General features: G+C 38.3%; 4 protein-coding genes and 1 pseudogene across 6 annotated transcripts in view; 2 read left to right on the top strand and 3 right to left on the bottom strand.

The window, feature by feature from the left end:
* Nucleotides 1-15,771, top strand: part of LOC101295621 — an 880,650-nt pseudogene that overhangs the window by 531,252 nt on the left and 333,627 nt on the right. The gene's annotated exons all lie outside the window — the stretch shown is intronic.
* Nucleotides 745-4,347, top strand: LOC101306036 (probable inactive leucine-rich repeat receptor-like protein kinase At3g03770-like). The gene is made up of 8 exons (XM_004297507.1): nt 745-882; nt 1,268-2,590; nt 2,683-2,816; nt 2,914-3,154; nt 3,279-3,487; nt 3,584-3,606; nt 3,691-3,802; nt 3,932-4,347. Exons 2-8 carry the CDS (start codon nt 1,294-1,296, stop codon nt 4,157-4,159), a joined length of 2,244 nt encoding a protein of 747 aa, XP_004297555.1. The 5' UTR covers nt 745-882; nt 1,268-1,293; the 3' UTR covers nt 4,160-4,347.
* On the bottom strand, nt 4,632-6,092 carry LOC101293292 (beta-glucosidase 13-like). 2 transcript variants are annotated; one of them, XM_004297547.1, is made up of 4 exons: nt 5,540-6,092; nt 5,419-5,447; nt 5,130-5,321; nt 4,632-5,043 (listed from the first exon to the last, which is right to left on the bottom strand). In XM_004297547.1, the coding sequence occupies exons 2-4, from the start codon at nt 5,428-5,430 to the stop codon at nt 4,903-4,905; spliced, it is 345 nt and encodes a 114-aa protein (XP_004297595.1). In that variant the 5' UTR covers nt 5,431-5,447; nt 5,540-6,092; the 3' UTR covers nt 4,632-4,902. The 2 variants fall into 2 exon arrangements, with proteins under 2 accessions (XP_004297595.1, XP_004297594.1); XM_004297546.1 differs by having other exon boundaries at nt 5,419-6,092.
* On the bottom strand, nt 6,427-7,592 carry LOC101292301. Its single transcript, XM_004297544.1, has 2 exons — nt 7,128-7,592; nt 6,427-6,657 (listed from the first exon to the last, which is right to left on the bottom strand). The coding sequence occupies exons 1-2, from the start codon at nt 7,495-7,497 to the stop codon at nt 6,494-6,496; spliced, it is 534 nt and encodes a 177-aa protein (XP_004297592.1). The 5' UTR covers nt 7,498-7,592; the 3' UTR covers nt 6,427-6,493.
* Nucleotides 9,424-13,432, bottom strand: LOC101303697 (argininosuccinate synthase, chloroplastic-like). The gene is made up of 11 exons (XM_004297499.1): nt 13,333-13,432; nt 13,187-13,214; nt 12,986-13,041; nt 12,782-12,866; nt 12,558-12,699; nt 11,788-11,836; nt 11,488-11,670; nt 11,136-11,210; nt 10,865-11,050; nt 10,277-10,365; nt 9,424-10,162 (listed from the first exon to the last, which is right to left on the bottom strand). The coding sequence occupies exons 2-11, from the start codon at nt 13,194-13,196 to the stop codon at nt 9,607-9,609; spliced, it is 1,431 nt and encodes a 476-aa protein (XP_004297547.1). The 5' UTR covers nt 13,197-13,214; nt 13,333-13,432; the 3' UTR covers nt 9,424-9,606.

Genomic DNA, 15,771 nt, shown 5'->3' with positions numbered 1-15,771 from the left:
CTTTTTTACTTGCTTCAACTTTTTTTTCGATTTCATACTTGCTTCAACTTTGGAATCATATCTTCATAATCAGAATGAATATATAGTTAGTTTCATTTTCTTTTTCTTCCTTCAGTTCTCACATCTGGTCTGTGAAAAATGAAAGTTACTCTTTGCCTAGCCAACTTGTCAGTAAACTAGTTGAACAAAGATTTTTAAAACTAAGCGTGAGAGAAAATCTAGCATTTGCTTTGAAGATCATATGCATCACATGTTCACTCGAAAGTGAGTGACCACTTTGTATTGGCCTGGTCTTTTGGGATGGTATAAGAGCACAGAGCTCTTCATTTTCAATTTCCACTAAAGCTGGGATTACTTGTCTGATATTGTTTAATTTCCTCATATTTAACTACAGTATGAAACTAAGAAAAAAAATTGTCAAGCTAATATAGTATAGGCAAGTTGCTAAGTTTCCCAGTGGATTTGTATGGAGGAATGCATCTGCTACAGCCTGTCAAAGCTTTTCTTTTTCTTTTTAGGTGTGAAGGCTGCCAAATTATATATGGTAAGTTGCAATCACAAGTCCCAAGGACATGAAGTTATATCACCAATCTACCCCCAACTAATAACCTCCAGGTTGAAAAGAAAGAAATTACTGGAAGCAAAGGTGAAATCATGAAGCTACAGAAAGTACCTTCTCCTGAGATGATGAAGCAATTTGGTTCTCAAAACTCAAGACAGAGAAAAACTGGTTGTACCAAAAAATAGAAGAGAGCAAAGGCTGTGATGCCACTCAGTCCAGGCTTTCTTCTTCTCCCTCTGTAAAATCATACTCCATTAATGCTGGAATGAGCACACTGTACTCAAGAAAGAACACCATGTGGGAGAACTTAATGCATTGAAGTGAGTTAACCCCACTTTCCCATTTCTTTTACAGCAAACTATGCCAGCAGGAAAAAGAAAGTTCTTGTTATTTTCCTCATTTCAATGTTTATTTTGCACATGCCACTAAAATGGATGTTTGTCTCTCATTTCTCTTGGTTTCTGCTTATTCTCATTGAAATACAAAGAGTTCAATGCTTCAAGGCTTTACTTTTTTCTCTGTTCTGCTTCATGTATTGAGAAATTTCTGGTCTTTTGGTTTATGTGGGAGCTCGCATTTCCTCAGAAGTTTCAGTTTTCTGTCACAACTGCTCCCTGTGTCTTTCATCTTTAATGAGTAGTCTCCTGTTTCAGCTCTATTTAACTTGTAATTATTAGCCTTCTTAGTATTTCTATTTAATGACAGGTTCACGAAGCATTTCTAAATAAAGGATGTTCTTGATGGGGTGTTGTAGATCATTTCTGCTACTTCTTTTTGCATTGAGTTCTTTATTTTTGGGTACTCACCAACTACCATCTTCTCAAACCCAAGTGCTTCTACAGCTAAGGAAGCATTTGGAGTATCCAAGCCAGTTGGAAATTTGGAAGGATCATACTGTAGATTTCTGCTCTATATCTTCATCTGCACAAGTAAACATCACATGCTTGGACAACCTTGTAGTTGAGCTCAGAATCAAGGGTGATAAGCCAGCTAAAGTTACTGGCTTTCATGGGTTTTCAATTCCAGGCCAGACTTTATCAGAGGCCTTCTTATTGGATTCTTTTGTTACTAATCTGGTAAGACTAAGCAGCTTGAAAGTCCTCAGTCTTGTCTCTTTGGGAATCTGGGGTCAACTTCCAGACAAAATTCACAGGTTGACTTCCCTTGAGTATCTAGATTTGAGTTCGAACTTTCTCTTTGGTTCAGTCCCACCTCGAATTTCTGCAATGGTGAAGCTTCAAACTCTTGCAATGGATGACAATTTCTTGAATGGCACTGTTCCCAGTTGGTTTGGTTCACTATCCAATCTTTCAACTCTAAGCTTTAGAAATAACCAGTTGCGAGGTCCATTACTAGATCTTAGTAGCTTAGGTAGCTTACAAGTACTTGATTTGAGTGTGAACAAGTTGAATGATGTATTACCCTCAATGCCAAAACGGTTGGTCATGCTTTCCCTCAGCAACAATGCCTTCTCTGGTGAGATTCCTCAGCAATATCGAAAATTAAGCGCGCTTCAACACCTTGACATGTCATTCAACACACTTACAGGCACACCTCTTGCTGCATTGTTCTCATTGCCATACATCAGCTACTTGAATTTGGCTTCGAATTCGTTAAGTGGTTCGCTTCCAAGCCATTTAAGCTGTGGCATTAAACTTGATTACATTGATATATCAAACAATAGCTTGACAGGTGACTTGCCTTCTTGTTTGGGAACTGAATCAGCACAGAGAGTTGTTAAGTTTGGTGGGAATTGCTTATCTGTTAGTATGCAAAATCAGCATCCACAGTCATATTGCAATGTAGTAGTCAGTCCAAAGGAGAAGCAATCTGGAGGAAAAGAAGTAGGAATCTTGGTGGGTATGATTGCTGGAATATTAGTGCTTTTAGTGCTTCTGGTTTTGAGCTGTATCCTTTTATGTAGAAGATATCTCCCCAGGGGAGTATCTGAGCAGCATTTGCTGCATAAATCAGAGCAAGATCACCCAGTAGCAGTAGGGTTCTCCACTGAGATGCTAACAAATGCAAGTAGGTTATTAACTAACAAAAATTGTGATCACATTTCAATTTAATTGATTAACTTTCATGCTGACCAAGTTGGCCTTTTGTCTGTTCTTCAGGGTTCATTTCACAAGCAGCAAAGGCAGGCATGCTAGGTCTCCCAGGATGTCGAACGTTTTCATTAGAGGAGTTGGTGGATATTACCAGAAATTTTGACAACTCTGCCTTGTTGGGTGAAGGTTCATACGGGAAGGTATAGTTTCAATTCAGAACTTGTTATATGATTGTGCTCAGTTTGATGTGGACTTGACTGAAAACTATAGAAGCTTTGTTTTGATAACAATATGCAGCTTTACAAAGGTAGACTACAGAATGGGATCCAAGTTGTTATTAGATGCCTGCTTGTGTCAAAGAAATACACAATTCGAAATCTTAAACTGCGGTTGGATTTGCTTGCCAAGCTTCGTCACCCGCATTTAGTATGCCTTTTAGGACACTGCCTTGACGGTGGTGGAGATGATTACAGTGTGAACAAGGTGTACCTTGTCTCTGAGTATGTGTCAAATGGAACCTTTCGTGCTAAACTCTCTGGTAAGTTTGGAACACAACAAGCAATATGTAATCTACTTACTGAAATTTGGAGCCTAATTTCAATTGTGCCTACTTCATTTTCCAAAACCATTACCAATATTACTTCCTCTTAATGTATGTGTAGGTAGGCCTGAAAAAGTTCTCAACTGGCCACGGAGATTGGGAGTCCTCATAGGTGTAGCCAAGGCTGTGCACTTCCTACATACTGGAATTATTCCAGGTTTCTTGAGCAACCGGCTGAAGATGAACAACATCTTGCTCAATGAGCATGATAATGCAAAATTAAGTGACTACGGACTGTCTATTATCTCAGAAGAAACTGATACGTCTATGGTAGGTCTCCTTCTAATGCAACTGGTCCTGCAATAATTCCTTTTATCCTTTTTCCAGATGTGCTTATTAACTTTGTTCTTGGTTTGTATCTTGTAGGCAAATGAAGGCCACAAGTCATGGTAAGATTTCCTTTTATTAAAGCAGTGTTGTCACTATAGTCATTTAGCATTAGACAGTAAACCATGACAATGCTATGTTTTCAGGCAAATGAAAAGTTTAGAGGATGATGCTTATAGCTTCGGATATATATTGCTCGAGGCTATTGTTGGAGCTTCAGTCTCTGCTAGAAGAGAGGCATTCCTGCTAAATGATTTGGTAATTGATCAACTTCTGGCTTTCAAAGCCAGCTACCATCTTCTCCCTCTATGTTCCACATCTTATTAAAATTCTGTTGCATATGTAACCATGTAAGTTCCTGATTAATAATGATTCTGTAATTTGCAGGCATCTCTGAACACCCAGGAAGGCCGAAAGCAGCTAGTAGAACCAATAGTCCTGGCAACTTGTTCACAACAATCTTTATCAATTGTGATCTCCATAATGAGCAAATGCATTTCTCCAGAAGCAAGCCGTCCATCTTTTGAAGACATTCTTTGGAACTTACAATATGCAGTTCAAGTACAGGCAACAGCTGACGGCGACAATAGATATGATACTGCATCACATCGTTGAGTTGAAGTTTAGTGGTTTTATTTTGTAGTTCTCAAAGTATAGCATTCCCTTGAGGCTACATCACAAAGAAATGTACCTCAATCAGGGAACTTTCATTGGATTAGTAATGCAATATAAAATCTTATTTACTGCCTCCATATATTTCTTATGTTAGAATGCAAAAAGATAAATAAGAAAGCAAAGTTTCCAGAAGCTTGAATCCTTATCATGAACTCGTAGTTGGCGATCTCTTTAGTTTCTTTGTGCATTATTATTAGGTTCAAGGTCTTCATAACACAAGTGTTTGAGAAATTCTACCTACTAGTCTCTAGGATCGATCTCGTTATGGCATGAATCCTTTGATTCATCATAAACTCAACTGGTTCTCTGAAAATCAGAAACGTTTCATCAGGTGAGCATTACTATTTATAGGAATAAAATTTGCACCAAACAGGTAGATTGCACCTCCTTTTTTATTTTCTTTTTTCTTTTTCTCTGTTTCCAAACAAATTCTCTGTTAGGAGTTGATGAACAACATACATGGTAGTACATGGCTTTCCTAGGTGCCATCACCCAATAAACAGAATGAAAATGGCAAGCTTATGAAACTTAACCAAGAGTGTGTTTCTCCATTTTTCTGCGATTTTGTTTACAGTTCTCCCATTCTATGCAAGGAAAATCTGCTTCTGGAACAACCATTTAGAGCTTATGTCTGAGCTTATACATATAACATGTCCTGACCCTGTACGAATTTTGGAAGCCACTTAGCAGATTCTTAAGAAATGCGCTTGAGATTGTCTTTGTAGTCGACATAGTAAAGCCCGAACCTTGCAAGATAGCCTTCCGACCACTCCCAGTCGTTGAATGCAGCCCAGTGGATATAGCCTTTGACATTCACCCCATTCCTGCAGAAACAGCAGTCACAAGTAAATACATATACCATCTAAGCATGTCTAACAATTCCTCACAATTAGCTCAATGGATGACTTACTTCGTTGCCAAGAATGCATTCGATTCTATGCGGATCCCTGAGTTGTGCATCGAGTGCAAGTGTGTCTTTTCTTGCCTCTGTGATTACATTTTCAGTAATGTAGATTTTAGGACATTGGTAGTTATGCTTCATGAACTTCAAAAGCTTCTGAAGACCTTGTGGATATGAAAAGATGTATACGCTTCCTTTAGCCTGCAAAACAATTAAGTAACAAGTCTAAGTGATCTCTTGCTAAGCATTGCTACATTAATACAAGGATAGAAGAAAACTCAGACACCGATTTTCTAACCTGCGGACCCATCAAGACTCCATTTGCATCTGCAACAATTACAGAAAATACGCGGTAAGAAAACATGCATATATACAACACAAATGACAAGCAATAATGGTAAGGAGGTATGGTAGTGTACTGGTTTCAGACGATGTAGCCAACGCGTCAGTGTGATAACTCAATGGTTGAGCTTGTTTAATTTGTTTAAACAAAGAGTTGACTGCTGAATAATACTTCAATTCGAAACTTGAATAAAGATTTGATTGAAACGCACAACCCAGCCCAGTCGAAGCAAATCCTCGAACACCTTGTGAGCATACTCAAGATTGGTCACTCTGGGATATATGGGTGGTGGGTCTCTCACAAATTTAGGATTCAGGTGGGTGGTGGTAAATTTGGCTGGCTACAAAGATTGGGAATCAAAGGGGATGATCAAGAAGCAACACTGCTATATGATATGACTACTTACACAGCCAAAATCTTAGAATCGATTATCAGATTGAAGCTTAAGCAAATGATGGTTAATGTTAATACCAACTCTGGGTCTAAGCCTATCTAACACAATAATATAAGGTACCCTCTTGATTGGCTTGAGTAGTTGGATCTGTCTTGGTTGGTAAGTTCTTTCCTAGTTAGAATGTGAAAGCTATTAATTTCAACAAATACAGTAATTGTTTCTTTCCGTTTGCCTTGTCACGCAAGCTCTAACAAGTAGTCTAGAATCAAACAACTTAAGGCTAGCTAGTTGATGATGCAAAGACAATCAATCAGCAACAACAAAAATCTATATTGGCTGATAACTCGAACTATGACAATATGTTGGTAACATAAGCATTACATGAATTAAAAATCATCTCTTTACAGTGATCAAAATGACCTATGAGAAAGTTTCAAACATGGTCTCCATCACCAAGCTTTCTTCTTTGCCAACCAAGCTCTGTGAAAAAAAAGTAACAGTCAACCTCTAAAGTAGAAAAGCGTTGCTACCATATCTCTAACAGATTAGACATACAGAATTAAGCTCCTAATAAAATCAAGTCAGAAACCCAGAACAAAATCAAGTCCCTTTATGATCTGGAGCCTCAAAAGGGTCCTACGGCAATCTCAAGACTAGTGACAACGCTTGCGTTGATGGGTTTTTCGAGTAGCAGGGATTGAGACTGAAAATGAAACCATTGAAATGATCATCAACCTTCGATCTTCTTCCATGTCTATCCACAACGCGCATAGTGACAACAGTGCCGACAACACTGAGACCTGAAGTGATGAGAGAAAGTGGTTTGAGGCAAATCCAGCAAACTGAATAATGGTAAAGAAACAGAGGAAAGGCTATGCCAGAAACAAATGAGCATCCGGCATTTGGTGCTTTTGGTCCATCAGATCACTATAATGTTACAACTCTTCAAACTCAGTCATGATTTTGAATCTGTAACCAAATTATCAGGGAACAACAAGAACCACTCTTCAAAATTAAGCTTCAAAATTTTCGATATACAATGCTATTGAGTAATCACTTGAGCTAAAGACAATGTGTTATTCAACATAAAAGAAAACGAGTCAGATGACCCAAAATGTACACTTCCTTTCTCAGCCGAAAAAATCCTGAACACCTCTGCCGGCGAAAACCCGGTCGGAAAGCTCGGCCAAAACGGCATTAACAGTGAGCAAAACGACACTGGAGCCAGCAATAACCCCAAGCACAACTCCGGTAGTCCCCAAGACCTTACCAAACACAGGCCACTCTATCTCCCTAACCTCCTCCGCCACTCCGCTAAACAAATCGCCGCCGCCTCCTTCTTTCTCCTTCTCCTTCCTCTCCTCCATCGCCTTCTTTATCTCCGACCCCAAATCGCCGGATCCACTCGCCGTCGGCGACGGCTCTTCTTCTTTTGCCTCGGTGGTGTCAGAGTTTGCTTGGCTTTCGTCGACGGCTTTGATTGAAGTGAGGAGCGGCGGCTTTCTCTTGATCTTGATCTTCAGGTGAATGAGACGTGGAGGTTGCAGTGTGACGGAGGAGGTTAGGTTGCCGGATTTTGAAGATGACGGGAAGGGTGACATCACCGGGACCTGGGCGAGAAAGCGAAGCGCCATGGTCATACACTCGGTGGTGGTACTGGTGACTGGAATTGGATGGTGTTGGATTTTTACGGGGATAAGGGTCAGGTCGTACTGGGCTTATTATTTTCTAGCCCGAACTTCAGGCCACGACTCTGTTGCCCCTTTATATCCAACAATGACTGATGACTGATGACTTATGACTAATGACTGATCATGAATCTGTTAGTCAATTATTGATCAGGTGAGATATTACGAAACGTCAAACGGGGTGGTCTTTCTTCAAATGTTGAAGTTAATCATAATTATGCATAGGATATGACTAATAACAAGGATGCCAGATTATTAACATAATCTGAACATGATTATTGAAGTTAATTTGCTGTGATATCAAATTATATAATCCAATATGTGTATGTTTTCAATCATAGCATTCTAAAACACAAACAAAGTCAGCTTGAAATATATATAATTTATGAGTAAGATATTTGAAGAAATTAACGTTTTGTTTCATATGACAAATCATGCGTTAGCATAGCGAATCACAGTCTTACTTTAGACAAGTTTTCTTTTCTTGCAATGGGTATATTATATTGGCCTAGTGAACATATACCATCAACTCTATATGAAAACCGTAATATCAAAGCGAAATTGTCAAACAAATATCAAATACATAAATTACAGCTTTTCCGTCCATCAATTCTTTGTTAGAAATAGAAATTGTAAAGATGAAAAATAATTTTGTGTGGAGAATGAGGAACGAATGCATTTGAGTAAAGAAGTCAATACATTACTGTCTTGATCATTAGATTCTTCGTACTTGTGGATTGGCATTCATGTGCTTTTTGGAAACCTCGATCATTTTAGGGATTTCTCGATGCCCATTACAAACAGATTGGCTTCTTTCTTTTGTGGTTTTGATGGCACAACAACCAGATTTGATGTCTGTAAAGCAAAATGTGTAAAATTTTCTTCGTTTTAAGTAAAAATGTTAACTTTGTAAATGTTTTGATAAGCATATCCTACTCCAAAGTGGAAAGTTGTTTGCAATGTCTTGTAATTCAAATACCAAATATTTGATAAACAGCCTTATAGGGTATAGAGTTACAGTAGACTAGAGTACTTTAAAAAAGCAATAGGAGAAAATGTGGGTCTCTACAAGATGATAGTCATGTACAAAACTAGGACTCTGTTTTTGAGTATTCTGTTATCAAATTCTCTTCTGGATACATAAGAAGTTGCTACAGAGTTCTTACTTGCTATACAAGTGGTTGTGAAACAAAACTGTGCAGCTACAGAAGACTCGGGCATCCAACTCCGATATTTGCACGATTTTTATATACTTCCAAGTTAAAACCTATCGGCGATCAGAACTACAGTGAAGTATAGGGCGGAGGGTGCGCACTACTGACTTGAAAGTCGAGAAGAAGCTTATCTTGTTTCTTGGTAGTAATCCTCTGCACAATATTACAAAATTGTGCTCATACAGAAGACTCCATCAAAGTAGGCAATTTGCACATTTCTTATATATATAACCCCAAACCTATAAACAATGACTAAAATGAAGAATGCAGATGTAGAGTAGCCAAGAGCTCTTTCCAAGTCTCCCCAGATGCACTACTGACTTGAAAGTCGAGAAGCTTTTCCCGTTTCTTGTAGTAATCTTCTAGCGGCTTACTCTGGATAGATAAAACAGAAAATGTTAACGACACTTTCCCAGATTTTATTTTTATAATCACAACATATAGTTTGGCTGTGATGCTACCACTATCCAAAACAAACATGCTTATCACAGTTGCATATGGTGTTTATAGTTCACCAACAAGAGGACTAGAGGACTACCTGCTCAGATTTGTAGCATGATAGTACTTGTTCAAACCGTGACATTCAGGTGTTGGAAATATGAGTTAATATGCAACCCGGTGTCTCAAGAGTAATGTTTGGTTGGATCTGATTGAGGAAAGAAAAAGAGAACGGACGATACAATCATATATAAGCTGGTCAAAGCTAGAAGTTAAGAACCACAAAGTACAAATAGCAAATAAAACACAATCCTTGGTAAATCTACTAACGAAAATACAAATGAACCCAAATCGCAGACAAAGGTTGAGGATCTGTATAAGCGATCTAGCCACCATTCTATGCGCCTCCTCAGTCATTCCTCTCCTTGAGCATTGCCCGGACCCTCATGGGAAGACCATATAGATTAATAAACCCAGCTGCATCAGCTTGATCATACACATCTCCGCTCTCAAATGAGGAGATGTCTTGCCTATAGAGGCTGTATGGACTCTTACGGCTAGTCACAGTGACTGAGCCTTTGTACAATTTTAGAGTTACTGATCCCGTTGTTGTCTCAGAGACTTTCTCCATGAATGCATCTATGGACTCACGAAGTGGGTCGAACCACCTGCCTGCATAGACCAGCTCCGCATATTTGAGGGCACTTGTGTCTTTATATTGTATTGTTTCTCGATCCAAAGTTAAGGACTCCAACTCCCGTGCAGCAGCAAATAGGATGGTGCCTCCAGGAGTTTCATAGACTCCACGGCTCTTCATACCAACAAGACGGTTTTCAACCATGTCGATACGACCGATTCCGTGCCTTCCGCCAATCTCATTAAGCTTTGTAAGCAAAGAAGCCGGTGAAAGTTCTTCTCCATTGACTGAAACTGGAATTCCTGAAACGATCCCTATTTCTACATACCTATACGAAAATGGGAGCATGTTTAAGAAAATATTCTCTTTTTTTAATTAGCAATTAAGAAAATGTACACTAGCATATTAATAAGAGCTAAAAGAAAGTGGAATCGCAGCTTACTCAGGTACATTTGGTGCATCTTCCGGATCGACGGTTAACATGAACATATCCTTCTTTGGCTCATTTTCTGGGTCTTCCAAAATGTCACCCTTTAATCAAAGAGAAGATTAACAATCCAAAACTGAAACAGCAAGTATTATAGCCCAAAAGATCAAATGGATCAAACCAAAAACATTTGCCAAAGACTCAAGCTTGTAACGTAGTTCATTTGTGAGGGCATCATTTGATACTTTTCTCCTAATGCCAACACTCATCAAGCAAACATACTCAAAACTGCCTTAACCAAAACACTCATGTCCTAATGTTCAGGGAATATCCAATGGTCGTACAAGACTTTAACCTTTTTAAAGTAAGCAGTTATGGCATAAAGGGAAGGGGTGGTCATTTTGAAGACAAGTATGACTGTCAACTGGGAGTATTGAACTGGTACTAACACTAATATATTATTACCACAGATATGCATCAGTCACAAAACCCAAACCAAACATTACAATTATAACTCGAAAATACCACTTAAGGTTTTATAGTGAAAGATGCATGTATCCAGAGCTAACGAAAACAAAACTGATACAGAGCTGTGAAAACTACCTCATGACTAAGGTGCCATAAGTTCCCATCTCTGCTGTATATGGATTTCTTTGTCACTGGGACAGGCACATTATGCTTCTTAGCATATTCAATAGCATCTTCTCTACCCATAATGTCCCACTCCCTCCAAGGAGCTACCACTTTTAGTTTGGGGTCAAGAGCAAAAAATGTCAGCTCAAACCGAACCTAAACAGATCGAGACAGGAAAGGTTGTGTAAGAAGAAAAACAAGTGATATGGCGTAATATTAAATGCTTAAGTGTGAAACATACCTGATCATTTCCTTTCCCTGTGCATCCATGAGCTACGGCGTCAGCTCCAACAGCTTTGGCAACATCTACCATGGCCTGTAATCAGAATGTCGTATAGATATATCATGACACGTCAAAAGACTCAAAACTGAGACTAAAATAAATAGCCTGGAAAGTTCTGAAAATCATTCAGCTACTTAAAGCAATACTCAACTCTACCTGAAACAGAGAGCTGTTCCAGGTAGAGCAAATGCAATTATCAAGAACTCCAAAAGGATCATTTTCATTTGATTTAGCGTGCAAATACCAATCAACAAAAGCAATGAATATATATAATGAAACCAGTATGAATAGCATCAGATTGAGAGATCACCTTAGCAATAACAGGACGAGCCATTGAGGTCCCCAGCAAGTATTTCCTCTCATAGATTGCACCAGCTCGCAAGCAAGGGAATATATAGTCTTTTACAAACTCCTCCTTGAGATCCTTCACTACTAACTGACAAGCCCCACTCGCCTTGGCCTTCTGTTCCAGACCATCCAACTCTTTTATACCCTAAAATTTTTAGAAAAAAGAGTCCATGAAAGTCCGAACCAACAGTTACCACCTTAAATTCATTGCTTGAAACAATATGAGCTATCTCTGAAATAGATGTTGCTATGCCAAACTTACTTGACCGACATCAGCAGTGAAGCAAACAACTTCACAACCATAGTTCTCCCTGCAAATAAAAAGTAACTAAATAGATCAAAATGGCATACTATTGACTCAGAAGTATAAACTTGTATATGAACAGCATGAGAAAATATGTGAAACAACATATGCAATGTGTTACTATAACGCATTAAGACTGAGTGTAAGGTAATAGTGATTTAGTAGAAGAGAGGATGTAGCATAAGAAATAGTGATATACCCAAAAAGGGGGACTTAGGTCTTAGTTATATCAGTTAAAGGGTGTTGTGCTGATTCCAGCTAGAACAGACAAGAAAAAGCGGTTGTTGGTGTCAACAGAGGTTACGAATTGTGAAATCTGATGTTGAAAACATTTATTAACCCATTCCATTCCTCAGTTCTTCCCCTTCTGTATTACAGAAATGTAAAGTTTGTCCTAAATTCGGTTGTTAGCTTGGGTTATTACTCATGGAAAGGTCAAAACATGTGACTTGGTTCAAATCCATAAGAGAAGACCTACAGTTTGTACCTTCCTTCCCCGTAGTTGCTTTCATACACATTAGCTAAATCTATGTTAACATCCCCCACCCCCCCCCCCCCCCCTCCTCATATGCTTTATTACAATCATATCATCCAGAACTAATCAAAAACATATAGTGAAACTCAAAACAAAAGTCGTTGTTGCAGATTTTGAACACTTACGCAAGTATCAAATGCATGGCTGATGTTTACTATAGGTGCCAATGTGCTTACAAAAACAAATACCATACCTTAGCCATGGGACAATTACTGATGTGTCCAAGCCACCACTATAGGCCAGAACAACCTTGTTCAATTTGCCACGCAATCCGCTTCCATTTGTAGATCCAGCTACTTCTGTGTCATTATAACTGGGGAGCGCTGCTCTAGTAACTGCATGCATCCAAAGAGTAAATATCTGGCATCTCAATTTAAATCCCTATAGAGAAAAGAAACAATGACAAACATGCCTCACCTTGGTTGCGAGCTCTAGTTACACCTCCATTGGTACTCAAACCCGCAAATGTCTTTCCCTGTAGCTCACTCTTTCTCGCCCCCAACTGCAGAAACAAGTAAAAAAAATTATCTTTCAAGGCCAACAATATGGAAATAACCGAATACAATTACAAAGCGAAAATCGATAAATAGCACCAGGCATTATTAAAAGATATAGCTCTACCTCATGAAACGATAATCTCCTCTGACAAGCAACTCCATCAGGGCACAAATGCAACTCTGCTCATTCAAAAACAAAAAAACATCAATCGATTGATATCAGAATATATGATCACACAGCAATCCGAGCACTTTTCTTTCAAACTCGAGCATCTAGTTTTCTTGGATGTTATTGATTTCTCCTCAAATTGACAAAAAGAGAAACCTTTAAGCATCTGACTTGATTCTGGTTTCTGTGAAAACAAACCCAGCACAACTTAAGCAAAAAGTTTCGGTCTTTTATGATCTTATCGAACTCCATCAGCCCATAACTAAACCCAGAATTTTGTTTCGGATAAAAAAAAAATGTACCAGATTTTGGAGCGTGAAAGGCGAAGTTGGTGGGCAAGCAAGCGGACATGGTGTTCAACTGAGCCATAGTGGCGGTGACAGAGCTTCTGAGTGTCTGAGTGAAAAGAGTCTGAATAATACTAGGGTTTTATACAGGGTTTTATTTTGGGGAAAAACTTATAAATAAAATTAAACATAAAAACCAAAATACCCCACTCTAATTGTCTTATATTCCTTCCGAAATTTGTTCCCTCTTTAACAAGCAAATTTGATTAATCTAAATACAAGATTCGTAATAACATAATCGATCTATATAAATTTATTTGTAGAAAAGCAGACTATCAACCAAAAAAATAAATGTTTGGTCATATAAACTTAAACAAAACATATAATAACTCATAAACACAATAATTTTCTAACACGAAGAATATTAAGAAAAAATTAAAAGTTTGTGCCTCTCATGAGAAAGACAATCAACTTCTATGTAGGTGTTGGTGGCTCTGGTGTAAATCTGCTGACTAACATGGGCAGAAATCATCTTAATAGAACTTTTTGCCATCATATCCTTAATGGCACGGCGTGCCAATGATCCATTAATCCTCAGCCTGTCTAACAAGACAAGATAGAAGGAGTGATGAGCTTGAACTTGGGAGCTTCCGAGAGGAGTTTGTCATAAGTAGCCTGGTCGAACAACACCATGTTGTTCACCTTCTCCTTTTGCTTTCCCTTGCTCCACTTCTTCTTCTTTTGCTTGCCTCCACCAAATTTGGCGAGCTTCGAGTACGATGAGGGAGCCTTTTCCTTCATGGGTGCCATTGCGATCGATGTGGGGGTTGGAGGGTCTGTCGAAGCAGAGGGTGCGGTCGTCAAGTAGGGTTTCGATAAGAGAGGCAAATGAGGGTTTTGTACGAGTGGGCTAGCGGAATAGAATCGTGAAACTATTGTATCTTATTCATTGATATGTGCCTTTTATATAGAAAATTACATAGTACTTTTCCGGTATGTAGAAGGAAAACATAATCCTATTATAACCTGTAAACCTATTACTTTATGAAATGAGAATTTCATATCCTAGTTGCATAAGGCCAATGCATACATTACAGAATATTCTACACTACTGGAAAATATCACTTAGGAGACGGAATGGTTTCGTCTCCTAGGTAACAAAATTCGTCTCCTAAGAACTTGAGAAACAGAATGGTTGTCAACTAAGATCTGTGCCTATACTAGCTAGCTCTGATGGTCACGCTGAATTCCTCATGGGGAGTTTTTTGCGGTCCAAGTGTATTGAAATCTTAGTAAGAACGGGGATCACATAAGCCACCGCTGGAGAGGTGTTTAATGGTACGCAAAAGATAATAATCAATCACTATTTACAAAAGAATCATTTAGAGTAGTTCTAAAACAGAAGAATAATCATTTAGAGTGAACTGAATTAAAAAGAAACCAAACAATTTGCAAAGAGTGTCTTGCCTTATCCCTGTTTATATCTAATAACATGAATCAAAAGGTGCATCCAATTTAGGTAGAGGGGGGGTGTCCCTTAGGTCAGGCCATGATCTTCGATTCACTTGATAAGTATTTTGCCTCGACCAACCTTTGATTAGTATCTGTAAATTGATGCTTACTTCTTCTCGATCTGAGCTTATGATCTGTTTCGTCTACATACCAAAAAAAATAGTTGATCGAAGGAAGAAAAAACCATGAGTAGAAAAGAAAACTTAACTTAAATTAAAGCTCTTTCTTGGCAATGATCTAACTAACTACAACTCCATGGAATCACTTAATTAACTATGTTTACCTCAACAAAAAGGGTGCAAACTGCAGTGAAAAAGTGACTTATTGGCTTCTTGCAATCCATAGTATCCCTAAAGCAATGTGGTCAACCAAATAAATTGATCATGCTATCTTGAAGTTTTGATCGTATATGACGATAAGAAAGCCTGATACACGTTTACTGTCAAACTTAACAACAAATTGGAAAAAGAAAGAGAAAATTAGACAAAAACCCAAAAAATCAGACCCCTTTTAAAATAAACCCACGCCCAAATTTCATTTTAATTTACACCCAACCCCATTATTGATCCTGCCTTGTAAGTTTTATTTTTATTTTTGGAATTTTTATCCCTCTTTTCCTTGACTCTTTTGCCCTTCCGTTTTTTTTTTCCTTTTTTCTTGAGAAGATTTTTCCCTTCTGATTGAATGAGAAGGCATCCCCTAAATGTGGCTCTTGACTTTCTTCTATTTTAAATAGTTAGATCAATTATAAACTTAAATCTAGAAATCAATACAATCACTATGCTTTCACTGGCTTAATTTTTTCCTTCCTTTTTTACTCTGTGATGTTGATCTGTATATATAGTACGTTGCTATAGTTTAGTATATAATTTTGTGTGGGTTTGTGTTAGTTCATCTTTTCGGTGGACGTGAGTAATCAACTAATCATCCTTTAGCGCAGGT

The sequence above is a fragment of the Fragaria vesca genome, linkage group LG4 (assembly GCF_000184155.1).
Source record: "Fragaria vesca subsp. vesca linkage group LG4, FraVesHawaii_1.0, whole genome shotgun sequence".
Lineage (NCBI taxonomy): Eukaryota > Viridiplantae > Streptophyta > Magnoliopsida > Rosales > Rosaceae > Fragaria > Fragaria vesca.
This window is presented reverse-complemented; position numbering and strand designations above follow the sequence as displayed.

Excerpts from the sequence above, each read along its gene's own strand:
- LOC101306036 (XM_004297507.1), top strand. The coding sequence starts at position 1,294 with ATGTTCTTGATGGGGTGTTGTAGATCATTTCTGCTACTTCTTTTTGCA. Across the intron at positions 3,155-3,278 it reads CTTTCGTGCTAAACTCTCTG|GTAGGCCTGAAAAAGTTCTC; the intron begins GTAAGTTTGGAA and ends ATGTATGTGTAG. Across the intron at positions 3,607-3,690 it reads AATGAAGGCCACAAGTCATG|GCAAATGAAAAGTTTAGAGG; the intron begins GTAAGATTTCCT and ends CTATGTTTTCAG.
- LOC101293292 (XM_004297546.1), bottom strand. The coding sequence starts at position 5,484 with ATGTTTTCTTACCGCGTATTTTCTGTAATTGTTGCAGATGCAAATGGA. Across the intron at positions 5,322-5,418 it reads GAGTCTTGATGGGTCCGCAG|GCTAAAGGAAGCGTATACAT; the intron begins GTTAGAAAATCG and ends ATTGTTTTGCAG. Across the intron at positions 5,044-5,129 it reads AATGCATTCTTGGCAACGAA|GAATGGGGTGAATGTCAAAG; the intron begins GTAAGTCATCCA and ends CTGTTTCTGCAG.
- LOC101292301 (XM_004297544.1), bottom strand. The coding sequence starts at position 7,497 with ATGACCATGGCGCTTCGCTTTCTCGCCCAGGTCCCGGTGATGTCACCC. Across the intron at positions 6,658-7,127 it reads GATAGAGTGGCCTGTGTTTG|GTCTCAGTGTTGTCGGCACT; the intron begins GTAAGGTCTTGG and ends TCATCACTTCAG.
- LOC101303697 (XM_004297499.1), bottom strand. Across the intron at positions 11,211-11,487 it reads CTCGTCCTGTTATTGCTAAG|GCCATGGTAGATGTTGCCAA; the intron begins GTGATCTCTCAA and ends TTCTGATTACAG. Across the intron at positions 10,366-10,864 it reads TATGGCACCTTAGTCATGAG|GGTGACATTTTGGAAGACCC; the intron begins GTAGTTTTCACA and ends CTTTGATTAAAG.